This window comes from Armigeres subalbatus, chromosome 2, assembly GCF_024139115.2.
Source record: "Armigeres subalbatus isolate Guangzhou_Male chromosome 2, GZ_Asu_2, whole genome shotgun sequence".
NCBI lineage: Eukaryota > Metazoa > Arthropoda > Insecta > Diptera > Culicidae > Armigeres > Armigeres subalbatus.
In genome coordinates, this window is record NC_085140.1 from 265920336 (window position 1) to 265942040 (window position 21705).

Consider the following 21705-nt stretch of genomic DNA (forward strand, 5'->3'; position numbering starts at 1 on the left):
GAAACTTGCCATGGCGTGACCCATTAAACTTGCCCCCTTACGAACATCGCTGCGCTTCGTTAGGTATTGAACCTCTGCTAGTTCGTCGCCAAATTAATCGATCTATATTGTCCAAAGATGAAACGGCTTTATTGGAACTAGGTCGAACGAGTCCGTTTCTATATGCTCCCGAGCGTGTTGTTCGGAGTCGACAAAATCGACAAAATGAAACAATTGTTCAACGAGTAACACAAGCTATGGAGCAAATAACCCGATGAATTATGTGTTCAGAACAATGAAGCTCATCTTTTAAACAACACAGATAAAAATATGTTGTGATTTTAAAAGTATTTTCATGCAATTATTTGGAGCATGGAAATAAACGTAACATGCAATCAATATGACTGTTCTTTTAAATCGAAATAAATTTGAACCGTGCTTGCTTGTAAAATTGAATCAAATTTAATTGAAAATCGAGTGTTTATTCGTTTGTTGGGACTAGCTTCAATTTTACACGTCGTTGAATTTTCAAAATTATTTGCTTTGAACGCTTGAGGATGTCACGATTATTAAAGGATTCACGATTATTAATGCATTTACGTATTGCATATGATGAAAAAATTGAAATGATCAACTGCTTATTACAAATTTTTGGAACGTAATATGCTAAACTTATGCGATGGAAAGAAATATGCACCTTTTGCGATGTTTTTGGCTTGTATTTAAATTGTATGAAAGTTTTACTTCTACCTCACGATTCATTCATTCGCACACATCAACGCCGCTCGAGAATCTGTTTTTACACATCCGTCCACACTTTGCCCTCGAGGCGGGATATGTTTTCGTAAGCGTACCATTGATGTTTAGTTTTAGTTGAGCGTCGAGCCAGAGAAGTCGTACAATAAGCAGCCGGTACTGCAATAGAAATAAATACGATCACATTGATAGTGGAGACATGGAATATCCTCTGGTCAAAGATGCTTTCGAAGTCCTGACAAATGAAGCCAAAGGTATGTTGATTCTAAAGCTATTACTCAATCCATTAGCGGTACTTATTTATGTAATCCTTGTCCGAAAAAAACAGATCTATTTTTGGGACCAACCCTGCCTGAAACTTATGGAACACCGACGGCACTGGAATTTGTTCGGGACAACGTGGCGAAAAACATGCCGTTGATCATACGAGAAGCCACCAACGATTGGCCAGCAGTGGAAAAGTGGAATTCCAAATATTTTAGGTATGTTTCGAAACAAAGTCTGATAAATTTACATCACTTAAGATTGATTACGCATATTCTGTACACTTTTTTTTGGCTCGATTGTTCATAAATTTGAATCATTTCCAAGTGCATGGCAGGAAATGGCACTCACTATTTGCACGACAGCCAATAAAATTGTGCATCATATTCTAATAAATGATGCATCTGCTGTTCATCGTTGTAAATATTCCTTCCTAATGCATCAACTGAAAGAGGTGCTATTAAATAGCTTCTGTTTGCGCCAGCTGTGAACTTTTTGGATATATGTTGCGAACGGTAGCAGACCGTAGGCAATATTGACTATGTATGTCTATCTGTAATCAAGTACTATTTATCCAATGGACAATATTCATCGATATTTTGATGATTTATTTCTTTTATTGCCAGAATCGCTTCTGAGATTCGTCAAAAAAATCGGTGAAGGGATTAGTGATGGTAAAATAATCAGTATGCGTTACTCTGCATATTGCCTGGATATCGATTTGCATAGAAAGAGCGATAAATATGCATCAAACTATAAATAACTCGTTTAAATTAATAAATACCAGGTCTTTACTTTGCTGCTAGTAGATGTCTTCATCCTCACAACGTGCTTTGTGCCGTTTAGCATTTTAAGTTTGCAGAACGAATATCGTGCATGTTTCTTATTTTCTTTGTATTTTGCTCTGATACATATCTTGCTTCTTTTCTCGCACAACTAACTTCTATCAAACGGCTATCATTTCTTACAACATAAAGGTCTGATTTCAAATTCGAATCATTTAGTGTTTCGACGAATTAAGCAACAATTGCGTAGCCGTGAGTACTTTCAAAAGTTTTTACTAAAATAGTGCAGATACTTGTATCAAGTTGCATGAGTTTATGTCTCGACTAAACGCGAGAAAATCATCCTCGGATCCTCCATAGTATTGTACATTGGATTGGAAGGACTCAAGCAATAGAAAGATGTAACATACACAGTCATACACGAACATCTCCAGCGGCGCCAGCTATTAATAGCATATGTTATTTAGTGGAGCACCGCTTGGCACAAGAACAATAGTCTTTGTGGACAATGGTGTGATTGCATCGTATGGTGCCCCACCTTTGTCTCCGCCAACGTCGAGCTTAGACTTGGCTATTCTAATTTCGATTTATAGTTCATCAGTATACATACATAGAAATCAGGAAACAACTAAATTACGAATTAACTTGCATTAATATACGTTAGCCAATCAAACTGTGTTGTCCATGCTGTAGATTAGGCAGAACCCATTTACGGCCTTTTTCTTTGACGAGAGTGAAAAACACCAATCTAGAGAAATGTGTTCTTATTTACGCTAGTCCTACAGAGAAACGTTCGCGAACAAGGAAGTGACCGTTGCAATCACCCCCAATGGATATGCCGACGGATTGGCGAAACATGAAGGCGAGGATTTCTTCGTACTACCACTGGAAACACAGATGACGATGGGCGAGTTTCTGAGCACTCTGGATCGCAAAGAGTAAGCCAGTCATGCAATGTCATGTCGATCTTGCAATAGTTACCAATATCGAATTCTTGCAGCGAACAAATACTCTACATACAACGACAGAACTCTAACCTCACGGAAGATTTTTATGAACTGTGGCGGGATATAGACACGGAGAAGTTGAAATTTGCAACAGAAGCATTCAACAAACAACCGGATGCGATAAACTTCTGGATGGGGGATGATCGTGCCATCACTTCGAGTATGTTGAAGGGTTTTCAATAATTTGCACTTATGAAAATTCACTTTTCGTTCGATTGCAGTGCACAAAGATCCGTATGAAAATATCTACTGTGTAATTTCCGGATATAAGGACTTCATCCTGATACCACCCGTCGATTTGCACAACGTTCCGAGAGACAAGTATCCTATGGGAATTTATATGCAGGAGGATGACGGAACTATGGTTGTGGAGCCGATTTTAGATGGTATGTCCTTTTCAAACAATTACTCTCAGAAATGAGCGTACAGCTCGGATTATACATATGAGTAGGTATTCTCGGCAGGCTATTGCACTTCGTCACACCCTCTTCAAAGTCGCAAGTCAATTTCAACTTTCTGTATTGTAAATTCTTGAGTGAGCACATATGATTACGGAGAAGTTTTGAAAAAATAATGTTATATCTTTGGTTTTTTTAAGCCTGTGCCGGGAATACCATCCGTAACTCTATATTTGAAAATTTCAATTGAAAGTAAGTTGTTTTCTATTAAAAATCGAGCTTATGGATACCAGTTATTTCAATCAAAAACGTGTTATAGTTTAAGAGCAATTAATGATCTACGCCCACTCAGTGTTGGTAGAATCATACTCTAATCTCAATCATCGAAGCTTCATGCACAAGCTAACTCGCTTGCGATTCTGTAGGGAGAGCATCGAGCTTAAGTTTCTCGGACAGAACTGAATCGTTTCGCTCACTTACCGAAAAATGATTTCGCTCTAAAAAGCGTCAAACCGCAATCGAGACGTATGTTTTGTTTACATGTGGAATTATTAGTCATTGTTTAAGCGAGAAAAAAAAGTTAATTCAATGCATTCAACAATGGTGTTCTTCATTTAAAATCATGCTATGATGTAAAATACGATTCGAAATATGAGCGGTTGTCTGGGTCATGATTCTGATGGATCTTCCGCATGATTTTGATTTTGATATTTTACCAACACTGCGCGCAACCATTATTTCAGATGCCTGTTGATTCTACCTCACCTACACATTCCGGGTACCCCGCAAAGTCTGCAAATCCGAACCTATGCAGGAACTTTTTAAAGCAACCGTGTTCAGGCAATACCTGTGAAAGGTGAAAGTTGGCCTGACCATGCTTTCTGTTAACCCAATTCGACACATGCGGAATTAGCCTGTGGGTCAGACGACCTTCAAATGCAGTGTCCAATGCTTTCTGCCATTTGAGCAACGAGGCTGCTTTCTGGACTCGTCGCACTTGTACCGAGTCCCTTCCGTTGAAGCAATCCACATCTCCTCTAGGAGTATGTCTATCGGCATCATCCCAGCTAAAACGCACACCGCTTCGTATGATATGGTGCGATATGCACTTGGACTCGTAGACACATCAGCCGGTGTACTGATAAGTTTCTGTACATTGTACTCGGCATTTAGTGTCACGGCCCATGCTTGTGTTACACCTGCTATAAATCTACGCACCTGACTATACACCGCCGATCTGTTCGACATCGTTCGTGATAAAGATTTTATCGCCAATGAAGCCCTTTGGAATACATAAGCGACGTGGCTCGTAAAATTGAGCTTATCGTCGATTATCACGCCTTCAATGCTTCAATGACCTCACGGAGTTAACTGTGCAGGTCCTTGGTGTAGCCCTAAATGGTCGGAACAAAATTATTACAACAAATCTCCGTGGATGCGAATGGCACGCCGCGAAGATCTGAACAGAAGAGGTATAGTCATGGCTTGCTGCTCGCCGATTGACACGCTGAGGTGTAGATCTATAAAAACACGCTGATGGAATTTTACTCAAACCCCACATTCCCCTTTTTCTCTCATTGCAAACCCAAAAAAATCTTCTAGCATAGGATGCAATGCTCCTGGGTTATTTAAATGAGACGAAGGTGAACATCTGTTGCCTTTGAGTAACCGGTTAAGAGTAAAATCAGCAGTGATTCAAATCGTTCGGGGCTGTCTGTTTAAATATGAATCTGAAACAATCATTTTTCCAGTAGCTGTTCTAGATTCATTTTTTTATACTAGTCAACTGTCAAAAAAATAAAACTGGTATAACGCTCAGTTCTAATTTCTGCAGATTTGAACCACGAATAAATCATGAGATTCAATTTTTTCAATTGTTTTGGTTTATGAATGCGTAATTTTATCTATAGATATATACGGATCAATCCACTTTCCAATTACGGCGCCTTTCTTGGCGCCAACATGATGATTTCATTCAGGAAGTCAACTAAGCGTGGTCTGCATATGCTGAGGTGGAAATGCCTTAGCGGGTACAAACAGGCATGTGCAGGTTGAGGATCAAAGGCAGGTTCTTCAACTTTAGCATAATCAACGTCCATAGGCCTAGCCCACACTCCGGATGCACTGATGATGATAAGAACGCATTCGACGCGCAGCTCGAACGTGAGTACGGCAGCTGCCCAAGCTACGACGTCAAAATTATCATAGAAGACCTGAACACTCAGGTTGGCTAAGAGGAATAGCAAAAGTTCTGCGCTCACTAGTTGACGAAAAAATGGTCTACGACTAATTGATTTCGCTGCTTCCAAGAATTGTTTTGTAAAGCCATTAACACCACTGCGACCATATAGGAATATTGTGGGAAGCCTCCAAAAATAGTCAAGTCCAGGAGATCCCTACTGCAGACAAAATTACCGACGGCCGCCTTGGTCCAACCTACAGCGACTGATGCAACTTGATGTCGCTAATTCGTATGCGCAGCATCTCGAGGCAGTATTTCCGGAAGAAGGTGAGGTCTATAGGACCTTTCTTGAGGACTACTAGCGAAGAGCAATGTCGTGTATGTGGGACGAATTCGACAGAATGATTGCTTCGACTAATATTGCGGACAGAGGAGGAGAAGAACGCAGCGCACTGCAGCAATATATAGACTCGTCAAAACGTGAATCGCTAAATCCGGAAACGGAGACAGCAGACAAGCCTCTTTCAGAGGAAGAAACGCTGCCTAGAATAAATAGAACAGCTGTGCCGTTATCAAGAAAAACGCAAGTTTTATCAGAAGGTCAACACATCCCGCAATAGCGGATAATAGACAACGCTACTCCCGATGTGAGCCTACGCACCTTACGATGCACCTCCGATCATTTGGACATCATTCGTGATAATGATTTTTTTCGCTAGTGATGCCCTTTGGCATGCATAATCGACGTAGCTCGAAATAATTGAGCTTATCGTCGATCATCACACACATATGTTTTTATGCTCGCACGGACTTTACTGTGCAGGTTCCTATACTTTTACCTAGGCTTTCTGCAACCCAAGGCGGTCATGCAACACCCCGACTCTGCTAATCGCATATGTAGCTTTAAGTTCAACTTTATCGAGAGAGTCGCAAGTAAGGTGAAGCATTACATCATCCGCAGAACTGTCTATTCTTGCACCGACCAGGAGATTTAAACGTAATACGACGTCATCTTGTCCATCTCGGTTCTAGCAATCGCAATCTTTTCTTAGTTCTAAGATAGGAGATGAAACTATTTCATGGATTGGGTAATTCCGCATGTCCAGATTGACACTGTTCTGGACTATCCCGCAATCAGGCTTGTAAAATGTCATCTACATGTCATTTGACTAATTTGTTCATAACTTTCCTTAGAAGCCAACTTTATTCCATAATTTTAGATGTACTCATAACTCTTGAGTAGGGCAACATTTTTGTCCAAGGGTACATTGCTCTAAATATAACATCTGAGGCTGGAGAGTGAAAACTCTCCAAAATGTCACGTGTCATTTGACATAATGTCATTTGAATGACATTTTGCCTCCCACGCCCCAGATTACATATTTACAGCAATGCCTTGTTAGACAAAGTTGTAGGCACATTTAAGCGCTATAAGTTCGTCATACATAATGAATTGAAGCTACCGTCTGGGAAAATTATACAAACGAATGCAAATGACATTTTACAACACTGCCCGCAATCCTACTGGCGTTCTCTGCAGGGCTGCAATACGGGTCCAATAGCAGGGCAACATCAGTCTTGTTCTCTCGGGAGTGTGAGAACTTTCTAGCGATCACCATCCTAAAGGCCGCCTACAAAGTTATGCCCCAAATCATTTTTTGCCGTCTGTCACAAACAGTGAATGAGCTCGTGGGAGTTATCAAGTCGATCGGCTTCGTTTACTGCCGCTCAACGAATGACCAGATCTGTACTGTAGGCAAATCCTCAAAAAAAATGTCGTGAATGTCAGGTCTTATTAGTTTATCGATTTCATAGCGCTATTGAAAATCATGGGCGAAAACGGCTTTCTCGGGAAACAATATACAACTGTACCGAAAGGATCCAAAGAAGATCTGCAGTAGAAAGTAATAATTACTTTAAAAATATTAAAAGTGCAATAATTTTATAGTTTTAGTTATTTTTTTTTTAATTCAAGCAAGAAGAGCAATATTATGATTGACTATGCTCAAATTTGGCCTAAACATTCATATCATTCATATCATGCATATCAAAGAATATTGTGGCCAAATTTCATAAAATTTGGTCAACAAAACCCCCCCTGACAATAATAGAACAAAATCTGCCAAAGCCGCCTACCCCCCTACGTTATAAAAGTTTAAACATAATTTGTTTTAAACCTAATTTGCATTTAATTAGCATTTAAAATAATGGATTTTTTGCCCAACGGTTCTATCGGAATTCTTAATAATGAGTATCATAATTACTATGATACTCATTATTAAGAATTTCGATAGAACTGTTAGGTAAAACCCAGATTAATCCACTTAGCGTTGGTGGTGCCTTTCTCGCATTTAGTTAAGACACCAAGCTTATATATGGTCCGATGTATAATTTTCTTCATAACTTTTAAACGCAATGACCGATCATTATAAAATTCAATAGTGATCAACAAGGCTTTGTCCCCTGTCGAATAAAACTTGTTGCGAGAAAATCGGTTAAGGATTACTGTACGAAAAGTTGTCTAATGTTTTTTATAGCTTTTGTGCACACACATACACACACACATACACACGGACAGACAGACATGTGCTCAGCTCGTCGAGCTGAGTCGATTGGTATATAATACTATGGGTCTCAGAGGCTTCTATAAAAAGTTCGTTTTCGGAGTGAAATGATAGCCTTTCGGTACAACTTAGTTGTACGAGAAAGGCAAAAACATGATTGTTAATGCTAATTAAATGAATTTAAGTTTAAAATAAATTAAGTTTAAACTTCTGTGACGTATTCGCACTTCTAGCTTGAATTTAAAAAAAATAACTAAAACTATCTGCCGTGAATCGCAAGTCAGTCACATCTGTATATGGATTCCATATGCAGATGGGACTGACTTGCGATTCACGGCATTATAAAACTATTGCATTTTTAATTTTTTTTAATCTCGCCCTCCCCTATCCCCAAATACTTCAAAAATTAAAAAGACAGAATCACCGTCTTCGACCAGAGGTCGCACAAACTGAACACCTAACATCTAGCATGAGACAACGGACAGGACACATTCACACAACACCCAATGGACCAGTGGAGAACATTTCGCTTTACGAAAAGTTTACTCCTTACCGGCGCGGGAATCGAACCCACACTCCACAGCACATGCGTTTAGACGATTGGTGTCGCTAACCGCACGGCCACAAAGCCCACAAGAACCTATTAATCAGGCTCAGCTGTTAAAAGTTCTGTAATACCTACTGTAAAATAAGTGAGATTTGTTTTTTTTTCTTTTCAGAGATTGGTAAACCTCGCTCCATTGAGTGGGTCAGTATCGACCCTTTGGCACCGGACCTGACCAGATATCCACAGTACGCCAACGCCACTGCCTATGAAATCAGAGTCAACGCCGGTGATATGTTGTATCTTCCAAGCCTGTGGTATCACCACGTTCGCCAGAGCCACAAATGCATCGCCGTTAACTTTTGGTACGATATGGATTACGATGCCCGCTACTGTTATTACAAAATGATGGAAAAGCTGTGCGGTTATGGGGAGAACGATGTTGACTAGATTTTCGTTATTGCAAATGAAAGCATTGTTATAATTGGAATAAAATATTGCTTTATTTTATTAAATGTAGGTATTTTTACGATTGCACCACCCGCTGACCTAGATGAGTATTGACTGTATTTTATTTTTGTCCTTAAAAACATAAAACGAAATGTCTTAAGAAGGAATCTATATACGAACACTGGTTGGTAAGAGTTATTTTAGAAGATTCAAATTTCAACACGCACAACATCGAAATCTACCTCGACGATGCCGCTGTGTATATCTTTTCATGCTGGCTTGGAGTAAACCCGTACGCCTGGCGCATGTTGAGCATATCTATCGGCGCTATTCCGCTATCAAGACACTGTGCTTCCAGATCGTAGATGATCTGTGACATAAAGTTCTGCATAGCGTACAGTTCGGCATTTTCACTGCGATCGAATTCCAAGTGCATGTTGGTGATTTGCTGAGCGATTTTCTTCTTAAACCGAGACTTCCTCGAAGCCAAGTTGTTTCTCTCCCTTTCTGCTGCCTCCGTTGGACTTACATATGCCTTCCTTAGGCGTGATTTATTGGGGTTGTATTCTGAAATAGGCAAACGACATATAAGGTCCATGCTACTTTGATATCGAGAACAGTGAAGTTAAAATGGTAGGAACAAAATTCTACAATTCAAACTATCTGCATGCTGCTAATTATTAGATAAAAACAAGTAGAAAGTAAATAATTACGTTAGTAACTTACCAATAGAATTATTATTTCATGCGATTATCACCTAATATTTCAATTCGTATTCGTAAGGGATGATAAATTTCAATTAATGAATCGAACAGAAGCGCTACTACGTGTCCTGTCGTTCACACGGCGACTCAATGCTTTTTCTCCAGTATCCACTAGTAAGCGAAATGAACTATGGTCCAAACGCAATGCTGATATAATTTCTGTAATTCATTGAAAATTAAGTTCATTGTCAACTTTTTTCAGTAACAAATAACTTAATATTACGACAAATATCCAGGTTTGTCTCACAAATTTAATTTTATGTGCATCAGCAACAATCATCAATTTCTAGTTACTGATAACACAGTCCAATGGCAGCTTATCCAACTCCTAATCGTAAACTAATGACAAAGGATGAATATAATCTCACACCTTAAACATAATGATGAAACGACCTTTGCTTTAACATATTTTCTCAATGAACGTCAGGATATTTATAGCAATATGACAAGCGACAGCATTATTAGTAAGAGGTAAACTGTTCTGGGAGAAAGCAATAAATCCTTTCTAATATGTGTAGCACCATAAAACACACCCACAACTGCCTCAAATGTAAAAGCCAATCGAAATAACAATTTACCTGCCCGGGGGCAGTTACAACAGGTAGCAGCAGCGCAACGAACATGCAAGGATATGCATAATCCACCAAAAAGGACTAAGTATATGGGTTTTTCCATACGAAGGAATTACAGAAGGAAAATAAAGTAACGAAGCTACTCACCCAAGTCTGTTGGCAGTTCAGGCATCCGCATTGACAGGTATTGCTCCTTTCTTTGCGCAGATCTAGCCTGAATCATGAGATGCACTCGTTGCGATTTGGAAGCTATCTCATGATTCTGAAATATTCTGAACCAATCATCCATTGACACTGGTCCGATCTCACCCGTTTCCGAGGGAACGGTCGAGTTGCCCGAGTCAGATGTGACCCGGGCACGAGCTGGTCTATTTTCCGGTTCCGACGAATTCGATATAGGCGGCGAGCTTTGCGGCGAATCCACGGCATAGCTGTGCTCCGGCCTCTGAGCATGGTCGGGTGGTGGTTGTTGGTTGTTGAACTGGAAGTACCGCAGTGGAGGTGGATCTACAGGGCGTTGCGGATAAACCGCAAACAGAGGAGATGAAGCTTGACTTCCGTTCAATGTCAAATCTGGAGACGGAGTAGAGGAATAGCCATCCATTGAGGAAACTAAGGACGATGATGATGAGATGGTGGAGTACCGATCGTCCTGCATCCTGAGTGCCTGGCTTCTCTGTTGATTGTAAATGTACTGGTTTTGCATATTTGTGTAGCCTGCCCGAAAGATCATGTTTTCGTAGGTACTGTCGTATTTGATTCTTTTCGGGGGGTTTTCATTTGGATCTTGGTCAGAATTTGGCCGGACATTATTGTAGTCGTCGGAATGTTGTACGTCGTTTGGCGCCATCTGAAACGGATGTATTGGATAAGTTTTATTTACACTAATGGCCAAAACAATACTGTTTTCCACCCTTTTCAATATTTTTCTTCATGAAAATACATTTCAAATCGTTCGTTAGGTAAGCAACTTAATATGTCCACACTCTGTCATTTGTCAACTTGAAGCTAATTTACCTGAGTTCTTATGAAACAAATGTTAACATGTTAACATGTTAACAAATGTAAACATGGTACATTTTCTCGGCATTCTTGGGCATAAAATGATTCGTGCTAGACACCTTCTTGTACTTGAAGAATCGGAAGCGAACACCATCTTTGTAGGGTTGTTGTCCGGCATTCTTGCATTGCAACATGCCCTGTCCGTCGAAATTGTGGAATGCGATGCCAATTTTAATACAAATCAGTCAACATGTGAATGTGTACTACACACATGTGAAAGCGTTGGTTCGTTGCGTGCTTCGACTTTGCGTCCGATTTGGGAGTCTCGGGCTCATTCAGTAGCCGCTAAGTTGCGAAGCCCAATGGAGATCCTTCGTAGCTTAGTTGGTTAAAAGCACGAGTCTAGCGTACTGATGGTTATGAGTTTGAGTCCCATCGAAGAAAAGAGCACGAAAGAGGTTACCTCTAATACATTTCACACATGATGTACATATTCACATCAGAGTTTTTCAAAACATTGTAGATTAATGACCATGTCGGGTGGATAATACCCGAAAAATAGGCAATTAACTTTGATTGAACAGTCAACATGTGTTTAGTCCTAATCTTCTTCTTCTTCTTATTGGCATTACATCCCCATACTAGGACAGAGCCGCCTCGCAGCTTAGTGTTCATTAAGCACTTCCACAGTTTTTAACTGCGAGGTTTCTTAGCCAGTTTACCATTTTTGCATTCGTATATCATGAGGCTAACACGATGATACTTTTATGCCCAGGGAAGTCGATACAATTTTCAATCCGAAAATTGCCTAGACCGGCACCGGGAATCGAACCCAGCCACCCTCAGCATGGTTTTGCTTTGTAGCTGCGCGTCTTACCGCACGGCTAAGGAGGGCCCACGTCCTAGTAAGTGTGTTAAATCCTAAACTCATGAGAAGTATATCAGAAAATGTGTGGCTATCGAAGCATTGATATCCATTATTTTGTCATTAGACTCGCCCAACTCCTACATTTATTAATGCCCAATGTTGACCTGAAAGCAGAACAAGCATTTTACTGGACTGCCGTAATCTGACAAAGTGACGTATGCACCAAATTATAACCTACATGATTTCCATTTTTCTGTTAAAGAGACCATTTTCGGAAAATGGCGTGTACGTCACTTTTTCAGATTACGGCAGTGGAGTGAGTTGCTCAAACAAAACTTCTATCAGTAGTAGTTCGTAAAAATATTCGAAATAATCTTAAATGATTTTGATATGATATTTTTTGGGGAGTTTAAAAATATCTTGAAGGCCTTTCGATGAAGCTTTGTAAGAATTGCTAGAAAAAAATTGTCATAAGTTCCTTTAAAATTGTCTAGCATTGAATTCCTAGAGCAGCGGTTCTCAACCTGGGGTACATGTACCCCTGGGATCATCTTCGCTGGCCCCAGGGGGTCTCTGGGACAAGAATACGTAATGGCGGCTGTACAGTCGCCTCTCCACATTCCGATATTGAAGGGACCTTCGATATAAGGAGATATAGGGAGATAACAAGAAGTGGAAGGAAAATTAAAATGCGTACTAGATCGAAAAAAGCTCGTTGCTATAAAAACGACGACAAAACAAATGTCATCTCTTGTTTTTGATGTGTTTGTTATTGTCCAAAAATGGTCTAGTAGCCTAGAAATTCGAATACATCGACATAGGGAGTGAGAATTCGGAACAAAATATGACCAGAAGACATCGAGATAGAGAGATATCGAAATAGGGAAGTTATTGAGATGTAGAAAGCCCAAAGGTGTGTAGATTGAAGGGACCGATAAAACCATCGACATAAGGAGAGACATCGAGATGTAATATCGACTGTATTAAAATTCCAATCGAAACCTTATGATAAAGTTTGATAATAATTGTGTAATTTTTTTTATTTCAAAACTATGTCTTGTACATAATATGCTTGGCGATTAGTAAATCAAAACCTATTGAATCCTGCCCTCCAAAACAAGCACAGTGTATAAAGTGCTGTGTGATAAAAAGATCAAAAGGACAAATTTTTGAATGAACAAATTAAAAAAAAACTTCAGTGCAATCTACCTATTCGAAACACAATATTGAATAATATGTTAACAACATGCTTCTAAACTAAAATCTAGAATCTGAAGGTACGAAAGCCTCCATTTGAGAGGCAATGAAGCATTTTTTCAGTTGCTTCGTTGCAAATAAATTGGAAACATCGTTCTACCCTTCTCGGAAGCCTTCCAAGAGGCTTGGAAGCGTACTTTCAAGATCCTCAGTAGACTCTGAAGCCTTCATTCAAAATGCTCGGAAGCCTCCTTTCAAGAAAACCTTTCATCAAAACGCGCGGATGTCTACTTTCAAGATGTAGGGTCCCTTCAAGAGGCTCGAAACTCTTCTTTACAGAGGGTTGGAAACATACTTTCAAGAGGCTCAGAACCTTCTTTTCGAGAGGCTCGAAAACCTCTTTTCAAGTGGCTCTGAAGCCTTCCTTTGAGATACATGGTAGCGTTCCTTCAAGAGGCTCGGAAGCCTTCCTTCCAGAGGCTCGGAATAATCCCTTCGAGGAGCTCGGAAGAATCTCCTCAAGAGGCTCGTAAGTCGTAAGCTTCCTTTCAAAAAGCTCGCAAGCTTCCCTTTAAGAGGCACGAAAATGTTCTGCCAAGAGGATTATAAGCATACTTTCAAGATGCTCAGAAGCCTTAATTTAAGTGGCTCCTAAGCCGCTTTCGAGGGGCTTCGAAGTCTTCTTTCAAGATACTCGGAAGCCTCCTTTCAAGAGGCTCTGAAAGCCCCTTTCAAGGGCTCGAAAGCGTCATTTCAAGAGGCTTGAACGAAACCCTTCAAAGGCATGAAAGCCTTCTTTCAAGAGGCTCGGAGGCCTCCCTTAAAGATGCTCAAAATTCTTCTTCCAAGTGGCTAGGAAACGTACTTTCAAGACACTTAGAAGCCTTTTAAGTGACTCAAAATCCGCTTTCAAGATACTCTGAAGCCTCCCTTCAAGAGGCTTAAAGACCTCCCTTCAAAAGGTTCGGAAGCCTCCATTCTAGAGGCTTGAAAGCTAGGAATTCTTCTTTCAAGAGGCTTGGAAGCATACTTTCAAAAAGCTCAGAAGCCTCCTTTTAAGTGGCTCGAAAGCCCCCTTTCAAGAGACTCTGAAACCTCCCTTCGAGATGCTCGGAACCCTTCAATAGTCAACAAAAAATCATGTAGGATGCTTGATGTATAAATTTACTTTGAATTGGAGTTTTTCATAGAATAATGAAAATTTCGGCCAATTTCATGGAGAGTCATATTTTCGTTAGTTTTCAAATCTCTTTTTCATATATTTTATCTATGCTTGTTTTCATTTACAGAAAAAAACAATTAGGGGTATCTCAAGTAGTGCAAAAGTTCGAAGGGGTACCTCTCAGGAAAAGGGTTGAGAAACGCTGTTCTAGATAATTTCAGAAAAAGGTTGTATATATACCTGCTTATGAATTCATAGAAGGCGCATGAAAATCTGAAGTAGGTAGGAAAATTGAATTCCCCATAGAAATATGCTAAAACAAACTTAGGATTTTTTTAAAGAAATTGTGTCAAAATTCCGAAAAATTTCCCAAGGGGTTTCCGAAGATTTTTTCGAAAAAGTTTCGGAGAACTTTCCGAAAAAAAACGAAGAAAACCTTGAAAAAAATGGGTATTTTTCATATTTCGACATTTTTAACATGCGCTTCAGAGTTTTGGCAACGTTTGCTACGATTTTACATTGAATGACAAATTCTCGCTTAACTTTTCAAAAGGACCTAAGTAGCATTTTTTCATGAATTAATTTGAATATTGCAATCAAAAGCTTTCATATTGTACGTTGAATTCAAGACTGGACCCGACGGTTTGAAATCGCCGGTCCACCTAATCGACGTTGAAATTGTCGGTCGATGAAAGAGTGAGAGAGCTACTATATTTTGTTCATTCCTCGCATTGGCGTAACGCATGCGGAAGATCCTTGCCTTATTCCCGCACTTTCATTGCTGTTTGTTTTGATTCATTTTGACAGCTTACCCACGTGCTTTTGCTGTTGATTCTGAGCTCGGCTAGGCGTCGCGACGTGTCGAAGGGTAGAGTACTATACTTTTGCAAGTAGAAATATTTGCAAGAAAGTTGGAAGTATTTTTTAACGCATTCGATAGACGAAAAATGTGATCTAATGAGATTTAAACACATATTGCAAATGCATTATGCAAGGTATTAGGAATTTACAATTACACAGCTTAATTTCAACCAGTAATTAAAATATTTGTAATACCATCTGCATCAGCCGAAAGCATGAACATTCTCCCTAGATTTGAACGGTGATTTGAAACAACCAAAGGCAAAAATTCCTTGGAATGCACACTTCGATTAAATCTACAATATTGGTCTGTTGATTACAATATTCAAATAAATTCACGAAAAACATTTTACTTAGGTCCTTTTGAAAAGTTAAGTGAGAATTGTTACACTAATCATTAACATATCATTGAGAATTGTTAGTCTTCATGTAGTCTACTAAGTCAAATAAAAAATTATACAAATAAATATTTCAACAAAAATTTTAAAAATATGTAGAAACGAGCCAGCCAGAACTGAAAGTATCTCAAATAAAGAAAAAAATTCCGCGAACAATAGTATTGCCACACCAATTCACGCTGCCACCGGCGGTTAAGGACAATCCTCACGGAGTCCAAAACTAAATGCGCTCGCGTTTTCAAGATCACCCTATCAAAACAGAAGCCACGCACAACTGGCATTTATGTTATTCCACGCATGCTAGGAACTGCTGCAATAGTCCAATTTATTATTAAACTTAGTTCAAGACACAATCAGGGTATGTAGTTCAAACCATGATACAATCACAGAGGTAGTTATTAGGTGCTTTTAAATTAAGTAAAGCAAAAAAATGTAATTCCATTAAGATCGAGTTATCAGCAGTAAGATAAATAAAATTATTGGACATTGTTTTGACAATACTTCGAACACCAGCAATTCGGTTGGTTTCCATCTATTGAGAAGTGAGATTGATAGAGTAGAGACTTCTTTAAAAAGTAAATAGCATCTGCGCTCCTATGAAGCGATCGAAGTCTAGCATAATTTAAGTAGACAAAAGAGCATTTTCATTACTAAGGTTCTGTTCCTGTTTTTCGAAACATAGCTCCCATACTGTAGGGGTGGAAAACATCCGTTATTTCGACAGTGATTTTTTTCGATTAGGTAAATGGATTCGATGAAAAATGGAACGCTACTCTCCAACTATAATTTGCGTATATGTAAACGGATCTATCACCTTGATTACAAATTAGGCACATTGTTCTGACTGTTATAACCTCAAAAAGGAATAGAAATCTGTGCTCAATACTTGTCCATATATCATCATAACTACTTTTTAGTCTAGCTCGTATTCGCTAGGGTTATTGCTCAAAATAATGCAATTAGAATGCCGTGAAAAACCATTTATTTTTCGCATACTCATGCAATTCGGTATGCCCAACTGAGTTACATGCTTCAAAAGATCTATCCGTTACAACTTCAAAACGGTAAAAAAAAAACAAAAAAACAAATCCTTCAAAATAATTTATCTGAAGTAATGCTAAAACTGTATGCGGCTAACAAAAGCCTTCATTTTTAATGGTGGTTAGAACAATTTGAAATGTATTTCATGATGTATCAATGATTTGTGGCTATACACTTTAGATCCCAACTATCTATAGTACCTATATTTTAGCAACAGGTTTTGCTCTTTCAATTTTTGTAATAAGTTTTTAAATCATATTCATCATTCCATTCCCATAACATTTTGATCACTTTGATGCTTGTGTTGCCGACATCCGTGGAGTTCTAGCCGTACTACAGTTTTCAAAAATCTATGCAATACGACTAAACGCCACGAATGTACTACAGCCTGTTCCATTCTGTATACAGACTAATTTTGATCCACACACTATTCCGATCGTCCTTAACACCATTGTTATTCACACTGATGATCACAATTGTACTACTAGCGCGTAGCTTTTTTCATTTTTCATTTCTTGCATAGATGATTTGGCGAGTTCCTTAGTACCTTGGTATCGAAAGAATACTTGATGCTAATCACTGATTTTGTAGGCATTCTTACCTTCAATTTAATATCACTGGTCAACCGTTGTTGAAGTAACGAATGCAACCATCCGTGGAGTTCTAGCCGTACTACAAACCATACTTGAATCACAATGTAATGCAGCAGAGCTTCACGAACAGTCACCATTCTTGCCAACAGCCAATGGACACAAAGGATGGAGTCGAAATGATGGACTTTAATCCCCATATCTTTTCCGTACTACAAATAGTACAAAGAGATGCAGTGCCGGTAAAAATATGGCGATCATCACCCATAAACAAAACCGTAGCCATATATCACCACAATAGATTCTTTTCTTCACGATCACTTCACTTGCATAACCATAACCGTCACCAGAAAAAAAGTAAAATTCGACTTACCTCAGTACTGCCGCTCGTACGGAATATCACAAAATTTGCACAATAGACCTAATCAAAGCAGAACGCACGGCTTCGGTCCGATTTCGGTGCCCTTTTATTTGGTTGTGTTCTACGAACATCCCGAACGTGCGTTTATATCCATTTTCCGAATTGATCTTCGCTCTGCTACCGCTTCGCTCATCCTCGATATCTACCCGAGATCGGCCGGTAATTTCCTACACCGCACTTACCCTCGCCCCATGTATGGGTACGGTACCGTGCCATGGTGCACGGTCGGTATCCAAAAATTCTACCCGGACTACCGGCGGCTCACTTTCTAACGATCGTTTTCAGTGGACGTAGGTAAATTTGCAAATGGGATAACGAACAACTGATCTCTCGAGGTCCTTGTCCCGCATTTTGACTCGATCATTCTCGAATGGGGTGGATGATTGCTAATCAGCTAAATTGGTTGCAAACAAGGTGTTATTGCCATAATTGATCTTAACGGTTACACCCCATTGTTTACAGAAAAATAGATTTTTAGGGGTTTTTCTTCCAAACGGACAAGTCCGCCCACGGCGTCTGCCAACGGAAAGTTTGTAACGGAAAACATGATTGGACAAGAACTACCGGCAATGCGTACTATCAGTAACGGATTTTTTGCACGTCGAGATACCTGTTACTTAATCGTATTCCTTGCATTTTTTTTTTCAATAAAAATTTATGCAGTTGGGCGGTTGGTTAGCATTTTCGAGATACAAAGACAAGTATGGAACAGTTCGGGACGAGATAGACATATCATTGAGCATCTAGCTAGGGTAGGGTCTCCATATAAAATTCTTCCAAAGGAGGACGTTCATCCATTTTTTTTCTTGAATACCAACGAGAATCGAAGGTCAAGATGTGTGAATGCACTTAGACTGTTTACTACGAAGCCCGATATCGTTGATTTGAGTAATGACTCCGTTTTTTATTTTCAAGATGTTCATGGTGACTACTAAGTTTTTCGTGAATTCAGCGCGAATTTATTTCTAGATAAAATGATGTTTCCAAGATCGATTACAAAGAATTTGTCCATTTGATGTAATTTTGAAACTTAGACACTTAAAATAAATCGCCGAATTCGGTAAAATTTTACCGAAATGTTAACAGCAGAATTGTTCGGTAAATAATGTTACTGATTTTCGGTGATTTTGACAGTTGAACAATAGAAAAAATTACAAAAAATCTGTAAAATAATTACTGAACAGATCTGCTGTTGAGATTTCGGTAAAATTTACCGAATACTGTGAAATGAGTTAAGTGTGTAATGTTTGATCACAGACCGTCTATACCCGTAGGTTTGAGTCCTATCCCTGTTTCTCAAAAATTATTTCTTAACAAATCTTCCTTCTTCTTCTTCTTCTTCAATTGCTCTACGTTCCAACTGGAACTTGGTCTGCGTTTCAACTATTCTATACTATAAGTATTCTATTAGCATTTCCTCAGTTATTAATTAATTAATTTTCTATGCCGGCCATTGCATGAGTATGTAGTATCTTGTGTGGCAAGTACAATAGATACACTATGCCCAGGGTGTCGAGAATGTTTTCACCCCGAAACATCCTAGACCGGACCGAGAACGGAACTCGCCACCTCCGGATTGGCAATCCTACGCCTTTGCTCGCAAGGCTACTGGAGACCCCCAACAAATCTTCCACAAGCTGTAAATATGGACAATGAGTTTCCAAATATAGTCCACGTTGGATGAAAGATAGCTGTAGAAGTTTAACTTTGACTTACTAGGTTAAAATACTTCAATCCTCCATTTACTTCCGCCATATTAGAATATAGCGGAAGTAAAAGGAAGATTGAAGTATTTTAACCTTGTAACATTTTCCCCTAAGACACTCAATATTAATTATTTCATTTGACTTACTGTTGAAATCCATCCTGGCACATTTAGTAGATTTCTCCAAAGCATTTTGGAACAGACATGATCATATCACGGAGATGGCGTCCATGCCGGCTGTTTTTCGCCTCACGTATGCAGGGAAACGTACCATTCTACCAATTCCGAGAAAATACCAAACGTTTGTTTCAAATCAACTAGCTGGATATTATTTTAATATCTTCAAATTAAATCATTTGATGTTCGTTATTTACATTGATTGTATTTGAAAACTCAATGGAAATGTCTATGATTAGAAAGCAAATGCGAATGAATCTCTCCCGTAATATTTTATTCAGCACGATCAAGTATAAAACATTCATCAGAAATTGATGTTCTGTAAGCATTAATAATTGTTTCTTGAAAGTATGCAAAAAGGAGGACATTTTAGCACAAAAGGACATCCGATTGTTATCGAAAAAGGAGGACATGTCCTGGGAATTGATCCAACCTAAAAAACGGGGTTAACGGAATTAACGGTGTCAAGAAAATCTCTTTGACTCTTCTTGGCTTGACTTTTTGACTTGAGACTATATGAGAAATAGAAAAAATCAGTTACGATGTGAAATAAAAACCAAGGAGCAGTCCAGAAACCACGTTGTTGTAGGGAGGGGCTGTGTATTGGAATATGACCACGATAAACCATATAGGAAAAGAGGGGTTAGGCGCTCGAGTCACGTGTTTTTGCCTTTCTCGTACACTAAGTACGAGTAAATGGTCTATATTAGAAATACTATAATAAGAGATCGGCAAAGACGCCATCTTGTTTCCAATCGAACCATCAAAAGCGGTTCCAATTCGACTTGTTCACATTTTACATCCATAATGGAACATGGAACGTACACACGGTCAGGCAGTTTGACTAACATTGACTCCACCTCTCGTTTATTCAAACATCCATCAAGTTTTACCAACAGAGGCACGAACAACCAATTTATTTGACCAACAATATCACACACGAACGACCGAAGCGCCAACTTGAGCACCAACCATCAGAAAATATATGGGGGTTTGTGCAAGTTCACTACCAATGCTCAAACATATTCGGCGAACCTTGATTCCACCCCCGACAACTCAAACCAAAATCAAACCGTTTTGATTTTTTCCAACCGAGCCGCCAACTGTCAAATGGTTGTTCGAACGACTTCACACGCTTCACACACGTTCAAACAAAGCAGTAACCGAAGCGTTTTCTTGGGGGTGTAGTCAATGTTCGTCAAACTGCTTGACTGGTGTGTACGCTGCATGATAAGAGGCAAGCAAAAAGTTCAAGTGCTGCCAGTATTATTTTCACGATTTCATGCATTTTCATACGTTGCCATTTCGACAGTTTTTCACTCCGCCGGTTTCTGGTTATAGGGTTGCTAGTCTATATTCACTCACTCCATTAATAAATTTTTAAATAAAGCCCCATAGTGTTAAACACTCATCCCTCTTTTTACATCACTTCGTTGTACGTCCCTCTTTTTACGGCACGTGACGGAAAAAAATTTGAACATTATTGACATCCAAAAGCAAACCTATACACGTAAAAAAATTTAATGTTATTTATTATTAATATTTCTAATACTTTTTTGCCAAAGCTGGCGCTTAATGATATGTATAAGAAAAAACTTATACATCGCATTAGTCACATACATTCCGAAATTTATACTTTGCATTAACTTATGAATGTTATTAGCTTTTTTATATGGGATCATTAATTAGGTGGTATAATGAAGAGTAATAGAGGTAGTAAACTATAGATGACGATTGTCGCTGCGGTTCCCTTTGTTATCGTCCCCAAACATGTTGGGTACCTATCTGTCAAAACGTACTGATTTTTCCTTCGTTGACATTTAGTGCCCTATCCTCGCCAGCAAAAGATGTTTCGCCAGCGACGACAGCGACAGTCTTCCTCTATAGTTTATTAGCTCTATTTAAAGAGTATATACACTGATAATAATCTTGTAGTAAATGCAACAACACAAACATGTTTAGCTCTACCATACAATAACGCAGTAGAGTTGACATTGAAATACTATGAAGTCGACCAT

At 39.1% G+C, this 21705-nt stretch overlaps 2 protein-coding genes across 4 annotated transcripts; one reads left to right on the forward strand and one right to left on the reverse strand.

Moving 5' to 3' along the window:
* Positions 1-746: 746 nt before the first annotated feature.
* On the forward strand, positions 747-9033 carry LOC134212182 (bifunctional peptidase and (3S)-lysyl hydroxylase Jmjd7). Its single transcript, XM_062689811.1, has 6 exons — positions 747-989; positions 1064-1217; positions 2570-2722; positions 2785-2951; positions 3013-3177; positions 8655-9033. Exons 1-6 carry the CDS (start codon positions 935-937, stop codon positions 8927-8929), a joined length of 969 nt encoding a protein of 322 aa, XP_062545795.1. The 5' UTR covers positions 747-934; the 3' UTR covers positions 8930-9033.
* LOC134212181 (uncharacterized) lies at positions 8955-17917 on the reverse strand. Of its 3 annotated transcripts, XR_009979209.1 has the most exons (4): positions 17758-17917; positions 10413-11115; positions 9656-9852; positions 9358-9496 (listed from the first exon to the last, which is right to left on the reverse strand). XR_009979209.1 is itself a non-coding variant. In XM_062689808.1 (3 exons), exons 2-3 carry the CDS (start codon positions 11113-11115, stop codon positions 9168-9170), a joined length of 1032 nt encoding a protein of 343 aa, XP_062545792.1. In that variant the 5' UTR covers positions 17758-17917; the 3' UTR covers positions 8955-9167. The 3 variants fall into 3 exon arrangements, 2 of the variants coding, with proteins under 2 accessions (XP_062545792.1, XP_062545793.1); XM_062689808.1 differs by lacking the exon at positions 9656-9852 and having other exon boundaries at positions 8955-9496; XM_062689809.1 differs by lacking the exons at positions 9656-9852; positions 17758-17917 and adding an exon at positions 17396-17523 and having other exon boundaries at positions 8955-9496.
* Between the last annotated feature and the right edge of the window lie 3788 nt (positions 17918-21705).

Coding starts and splice junctions, on each gene's coding strand:
- LOC134212182 (XM_062689811.1), top strand. CDS start 935: ATGGAATATCCTCTGGTCAAAGATGCTTTCGAAGTCCTGACAAATGAA. Junction 2,952..3,012: donor TGATCGTGCCATCACTTCGA/GTATGTTGAAGG, acceptor GTTCGATTGCAG/TGCACAAAGATCCGTATGAA. Junction 3,178..8,654: donor TGTGGAGCCGATTTTAGATG/GTATGTCCTTTT, acceptor TTTTCTTTTCAG/AGATTGGTAAACCTCGCTCC.
- LOC134212181 (XM_062689808.1), bottom strand. CDS start 11,115: ATGGCGCCAAACGACGTACAACATTCCGACGACTACAATAATGTCCGG. Junction 9,497..10,412: donor TGAACTGCCAACAGACTTGG/GTGAGTAGCTTC, acceptor TGCCTATTTCAG/AATACAACCCCAATAAATCA.